The sequence below is a fragment of the Bradysia coprophila genome, unplaced genomic scaffold, assembly GCF_014529535.1.
Source record: "Bradysia coprophila strain Holo2 unplaced genomic scaffold, BU_Bcop_v1 contig_232, whole genome shotgun sequence".
NCBI lineage: Eukaryota > Metazoa > Arthropoda > Insecta > Diptera > Sciaridae > Bradysia > Bradysia coprophila.
The window spans coordinates 4,161,773-4,168,671 of record NW_023503493.1 but is presented as its reverse complement, the minus strand read 5'-3'; the positions used below and the strand labels follow the sequence as shown (position 1 = coordinate 4,168,671).

Sequence of the window (6,899 nt, the reverse complement as noted above, 5' to 3'; positions counted from 1 at the left end):
CAGACCACTCATCCAGTCTCACTACGTCTAGCAAATCCGAAACCAGACCACTCAGTCAGACTAGAACATCCTCAAATGAGTCTAAAGTGAGACGTCTCATGAATTTTGGATGAACTTCGATGAACTATTTCGATAAATTCTCGGTCTCAAATGTTCTCAAAGGCTCGAAATACGTAGTCTCACGGCCATACAAAAGTTTCGGTCTCAAAAAGGGTTACGTTTTTTTTCAACGGGGCACTTTCCATTCAATTTCACACCCAAATCACATCCACTCTGATGTTAGTCAAATATGGTTTGACGAAGAAAATCGTCGTCAAAGTCGTTAATCGTAACATGAGTATTGTTTTTGAAACGTGAAATCACCAAGACAAAAATTTAGTGTCGGCTGTGAAAATTGAAATAATTTCGGTGATTTCGATGTGACTTAATAGAGATTTTGTGCGGAAATGTGTTTCTTGTGTTTTTTTAAGAGTTCGCTTAGCGGTTGACTTAACATTCGTCAAAGCCACCAAAATGATGAGAAATTTATTATGGCCAATCATGTAAACAAACAACAATATTGTCGTTTGGTGTGATGTGAGGTGCAGAATAGATGATGACCCAGTAGAAATAAAATGTCGGCGGTAATCTTAAAAATTACATTTTGCCGGAAACGCTTTAGTTTAAATGTGTGTACGTTACCGGTGAAAAAAAATTAGTGCGAAAGCATCCACTTTTGAGGAGCTTTACGATAACACCTTTAGTTAGAGGGGTGTCACATCGCTTATTTTCGGGTGAATTTTCGAGTGCAGCGCAAGTTCACTTCATTGACTGTAGCGCTAGCGTTTTCAAAAGATTTTCTTAAGTGGTGAAATACTTTCACAGCCTTCGTGCTGTCATATTCACCACATTTCATGAATTCTATAGAAATCGCTAGCGCTACACCAAACAAAATATGACGCTGCACTCAAATTCACCCTAACCTTGTGTATTGTGATCCGCTGAAGCTTTACATTACTATACACCATCAGTGTTTAGGTCTCGTTCAGAAACGAAGAAAAGCGCTACAAAGTTAAACTTGACCACATTAACTGAGAAACTCCAATGAAAGAAATTTCGTTTCTGAACAAGCTCTAGGGATAAAACCACCAAATACAAGCTCCTGCAGTAATACGAGCCCTCCATTGTCCTATCTTTTGTTAGTATTTGGTAGCTTTAATCTACACTTTGATCAAATCTATCGAATCAACGCACTCCAAGCATGAGTGGTAAAAAACCATTTCATACAAAATAGTACTCTATTTGGCAGATGTCAACTGTGATCAATTTTACTTTAAGTGCGTTGATCAAATCTATTACTTCATTTGAACTAAGGATTTTCAACAGATCGAAAGGAGATTATTTCGTTAGATAGAGCTCATTACGGATGTCGTTGGCGTCATCTGACACTGTTACCTTTTACACATATCAATTAAAATCAGAGAAAGTTAGAAAAAAAGGTTTATGAAAATAGTCCCTGTCCTGTTGGGTACATTTCGATGCGCTTGCTATTCCCAATTTGTTGTCAACACAAAACTTTCGAAACATATGTTTGATCGACGCTTATATGCGTACTCTTTGCTTTACTATCACATTTGTGTGGATTTACTATCTAATCTCCAAGTTTTTTTTATTTTGGAAACAACTGAATCGGTTGGTCTTTGGATTGACTGTGTTATCGGACCGTGTTGAGATAAACAAAAGTATTTTTAAAAGCGATTTAAGTGTAGCAGATTGTATTTGTACTAGCCATTCATTGTGGAGTCGCGTATCGGTGCACATAACAGTGGGTAATATAATTACAAATTGAACTTCATTTGTGATTCGCGTGAAGATTTTGTATTAACTGTGTGTGTTGGTTGCCAAAATACAAAATTCCAATAAGTTTTCCAGGAGTACACTGAGGTTTCATTATCGAATCTTTTGTTTGCGGGTGACTAGATGATATGCAAGCTTCTGAACGTTCTGAACAGTGAATGAGTGAGACGGATAGTGTGCCATTTTCTCGGGCCTCTTGACCTTTGAAACTTATTGTTATTTGAAGAGGTTGATGAGTGCCGAACTGGTGTTAGAAAGTTTTTGACATATTTTGACCCGTTGGACAATTTCAGGGCACATCTAGATATTACTTCTGGGATTCAGTGTTTCGAATTAAAAGCAAAGATCGTGCAAAATGTCTTTGCAATACTCTATCTAGCGAACAAACTCTCAGCTCTCTGTGTCAAATTCACACCTTATTTCTTTGTATTCTACAAACACTACTCTACATTTTGACTGACTACGCCGTAATTTACATGTAAATTCCAAGGGCCACTTGATTCTTTCACCACCTTAATAAAAGTAGTTTGGTTGCTAGAGAGGGTATTGGTCTGAGAAATACAAATTTCGATACAAAATAGTACTTTACTAGCGCTTTGTGAATGAGACTAGCTGTCGGAAATAAAGTGCAGCTTCTTTGTAGCACCTACGATTTCAATAGAATTTTCACAGAGTTGAAATGAGGGATTGTTCTGAAAAACAGAAGACTAAAATCGGACGCATTTTCTATTGAAATTTTGTATATGTGCCCAGTAAGGTATTCGAACCCAGAAGCCAAATTCACTTTCAAAAAAATTCTTCGAAGCTTGTGTGGCTGGTAAGAGGTCGTCAGAAACCGAAAACTTCCAATTTTCTTACAAAAATTTCTCCAGTTACACGAGCCGAACAGAGTTGTGAGGGGTGTCATTAGAAAGGTAATTGCATGTCCTTCCGGGGCAAATCCACACTGAGATATGTGCTGTTGAACTTTTCAACAGAAAAAAGACTCAAAACTTACACTTTTCTTACAGAAATTTCTCGAGGTACACGAAGTGTACATGGTCGTGTGTGGTGTCATTAGAAAGGTAATTGCATGTACTTTCAGGGGAAACAGGGTCTTATTGGGGTTTGGAAGCATCTACGACGAATTATGAGAAGTTGAAATGTTTAAGTGCTGATATTGAATAGAATATGCTACCAAACTTCCGTAAGCTCTACTTTCCTGAAAGAATATGCATTTACCTTTCTAATGAAACCCCACATGACCATGTACGTCTGGTGTACCTCGAGAAATTTCTGTAAAAAAAGTGTAAGTTTTCAGTCTTTTTTCGGTTGAAAAGTTCAACTGCACATATCTCAGTGTGGATGAATTTTAAACCCAATTAGATCCTATTTTCCCCGGAAGGACATGCAATTACCTTTCTAATGACACCCCACACGACTCTGTACGGCTCGTGTAACTGGAGAAATTTTTGTAAGAAAAGTACAAGTGGATCGACAATTATGCTGCATTGTAGTTCGATATTCACCACAGGCTAAACAATGGAAAGCTCAGCATAACTGTCGATCCATAGCACTGTCACAGTGCGTTGGTCGATCCCATCAATGCAAAATTATTCGTGTGTTCTCGGCGTTTAGAGTATCGATACTGTGGTCGAAGCGCTTCACGACTCTCATTCTGAAATAATGTGAACTCTCCTCGCTATGACCTTTCTCTATAGTGACATTTTCTACCGTCAGTTTCACCTATCTTTAATATCGTCTGTACAATAGCGACTTGTAGCGCCAGCCCTCACACAGCATTTTAAATGTGACATGATTTTCTAGTAAAATGTCCTCAACTGCAAAGAAATTGGTGTACACTAGGGACTCTGGTCGGTTAACATTCGAGCAACGATGTTTCTACGAGAAAAATGGCTACATCGTCTTTCCGCGTTTGGTGCCGTTGGACTTACTCGAACGGTGCAGTAAACGGTTCGACGACATTGCGTCTGGTGTCGTTGACAAAGGAACTATGACGGTAATGAGAGATGTTTCCGACCGGAAAGCTGTAAACAAAATACAGGACATCACTCACGATGACGTGCTACGTCAATACATCGAATACAATCCGATGCTGGATGTGGTTGAGGCTGTCACGGGGCCGAACATAGTGGCTGTTCACAGCATGCTCATAGCAAAGCCACCAGATTCTGGAACGAACAGCAGCAAGTATGTTTTGTGTCGAAAGATGCTGCCATGTTCAGAGAGATAACAACACATGGCGTTGCGTTATGAAACAGACTTTTTTTGTTGTAGACATCCACCACACCAAGATTTGTACTATTTTCCGTTTCGTCCGGCGGATCGAATCGTAGCATCTTGGACTGCCATTGAACCCTGTGATATTCTCAATGGGTGCCTCTTTGTATCCCCAGGATCGCATTTGGCGGAGAAATTGTATCCTCACGATTACCCAACGGGTGCAAATAACAAATTCTACCACGGCATACATGTAAGGCCTGTCGACGAAAATCATTCTATTCAAAGTCTAACCCTTTCGCGTCACCAACACTAGGAACTTCCCAGTGGAATCAAATGGGTAAATCTGGAAATGGAACCGGGCGACACAGTATTTTTCCATCCTCTGTTAGTGCACGGATCCGGAGTTAACGTATCGAATCGTACACGAAAAGCGATATCGTGTCACTATGCAGCTGGTGATTGTAACTACATTGATGTATGTCTTGGCGCTTTTGAAACAACTTGAAAAGCTCTAAGTCCTCTACCCTCTCTTATGTACTCTGCAGGTGACTGGTACGGTTCAAGACGCAATCGCTAAGGAAATAAAGGAAATAGCCAGCAAACGCTATTCGATTGACAACATCGACTATACCGACATTTGGCGTTTCAGATCGTCCTGTGTCCGTGGAATACGATCAAATTTATAATTTATCCATTTCCAACAACATTAAATCAACTTCTGGGAGACAATATCAGATGGCACCCTGTCACTTACCAGCTAAGCGAACGCCGCGCCATCTCTTATCGTTTCTTTGTTTACAAGCTTTGCATGATTGACGTTTTTCTGGTTCTAGTGATTTCTTTTATCAAAATAAAAAAAATGAATTCCTAATGTGCCACTGAACGTTCTTGGAAAATGGGGCTCCGCATGCATAGCCAGAGAATTCTACCTTTCTCTAACTATATCGCATTTACGATGTCATTTCCGAAAAACGTTGCTCCAAAATTATGCTGAAAGGGTGTTTATAGCGAATCTGATTAAAGAACTAACCTCCGGATCGTCCGCAAAAAAACATACGGAACTCAAGTTTCGGGTGAATTCGTGTTCAGCGCAAGTTCACGACACTACTGTAACACTTACGGTCTGAATAAGTTTGTTCCAATTAACTGTAAAACCGAACTTTGCCAACACGAACGACAACGATTTCATCCACAGAGATGAACATTTTAACGAAAAATTTACAAAGAAATTTCTTGAACCTCAGTTCTTCGTTAAAATTTTCGTCAACCTGAAAGATGAGGTTAAGTAGCGGTCTTTGGATAAAATTTGACATTTCGAAATGACCTTGGAACAAACTTATAGAATTTTTGCCGTATTGAACGGACAGATGCTAACAGTTGCGTTTTTCAGAGAGAATTCAATACATTTTCTCTCAACCAATTTCAACCACATGTTCCATCTAATCTCGCCACATGCGTACCAACTTCACTTTTTTCTGACCTCAAAGATTAAATCGTTGCGAAACTGTTTGCTCTTCAATTAAGATAAGCGGTAAAAGTTCGTAAAATTTGAATGACATTAAGTCTCAGAAAAGACAGACTGTGTTGCTGATTGGAACAAAGTTTTCGTTGTGAACTTTCACTGTACAAATTTGTACAAAGATATTGAATGTTAATTAAAGTTTCTCTTTACCAACCATAAATGTTAGGTACACCACCGTGTACAGTATATAAAATCATGTGAATGACGTGACAGTGATTCGAGTTTGATGCATACATTTGAGGACGGTATTTTCGCCGTGAAAAACTATTAGAAGAAAAATTCCAAAATAATTTCAATTTGAAAGAGGTCTCTTTTCAATAAACAGCTGAAACAGCCATTCCACAACTTTCAACAGGTTAAACAATTTGTTACTAATGTATTGGGTGTATTAAGCAAAACATTACGTATTTCGTGGTCGGTAAAACCTTGAGAATTATAGGCCTAATCCAAATCTTAAAGTATCCTCCAACTGTTAGAAGCTCCAATCTATCTATCAAAGAAAAGAAAAAAATCCTCACTCTGAATAATGAATGATCGTTGGATTATGTGACCAAAAGCTTTTAACAATTTCCTTCACATAAAAACCAAATGATCGTAGGATCATGTGACCGAAAGCTTTTAACAATTTCCTTCACATAAAAACCAAATGATCGCAGGATCATGTGACCGAAAGCTTTTAACAATTTCCTTCACATAAAAACCAAATGATCGTAGGATCATGTGACCGAAAGCTTCTAACAATTTCCTTCACATAAAAACCAAATGATCGCAGGATCATGTGACCGAAAGCTTTTAACAATTTCCTTCACCCAAAAACCAGATGATCGTAGGTTCATGTGACCGAAAGCTTTTAACAATTTCCTTCACATAAAAACCAAATGATCGCAGGATCATGTGACCGAAAGCTTTTAACAATTTCCTTCACCCAAAAACCAGATGATCGTAGGTTCATGTGACCGAAAGCTTTTAACAATTTCCTTCATCCAAAAACCAGATGATCGTAGGTTCATGTGACCGAAAGCTTTTAACAATTTCCTTCACCCAAAAACCAGATGATCGTAGGTTCATGTGACCGAAAGCTTTTAACAATTTCCTTCACATAAAAACCAAATGATCGCAGGATCATGTGACCGAAAGCTTTTAACAATTTCCTTCACATAAAAACCAAATGATCGCAGGATCATGTGACCGAAAGCTTTTAACAATTTCCTTCACATAAAAACCAAATGATCGTAGGATCATGTGACCGAAAGCTTTTAACAATTTCCTTCACCCAAAAACCAGATGATCGTAGGTTCATGTGACCGAAAGCTTTTAA

General features: G+C 38.6%; 1 protein-coding gene across 2 annotated transcripts; it reads left to right on the top strand.

Moving 5' to 3' along the window:
* The first annotated feature begins 1,688 nt into the window (after nt 1–1,688).
* Nucleotides 1,689–4,937, top strand: LOC119075992 (phytanoyl-CoA dioxygenase, peroxisomal-like). Of its 2 annotated transcripts, none has more exons than XM_037182566.1 (5): nt 1,689–1,808; nt 3,643–4,026; nt 4,114–4,309; nt 4,373–4,534; nt 4,605–4,937. In XM_037182566.1, the coding sequence occupies exons 2-5, from the start codon at nt 3,647–3,649 to the stop codon at nt 4,743–4,745; spliced, it is 879 nt and encodes a 292-aa protein (XP_037038461.1). In that variant the 5' UTR covers nt 1,689–1,808; nt 3,643–3,646; the 3' UTR covers nt 4,746–4,937. The 2 variants fall into 2 exon arrangements, with proteins under 2 accessions (XP_037038461.1, XP_037038462.1); XM_037182567.1 differs by having other exon boundaries at nt 1,702–1,804.
* Nucleotides 4,938–6,899: the final 1,962 nt, after the last annotated feature.

Excerpts from the sequence above, each read along its gene's own strand:
- LOC119075992 (XM_037182566.1), top strand. The coding sequence starts at position 3,647 with ATGTCCTCAACTGCAAAGAAATTGGTGTACACTAGGGACTCTGGTCGG. Across the intron at positions 4,027-4,113 it reads TCTGGAACGAACAGCAGCAA|ACATCCACCACACCAAGATT; the intron begins GTATGTTTTGTG and ends TTTTTGTTGTAG. Across the intron at positions 4,310-4,372 it reads AATTCTACCACGGCATACAT|GAACTTCCCAGTGGAATCAA; the intron begins GTAAGGCCTGTC and ends CACCAACACTAG.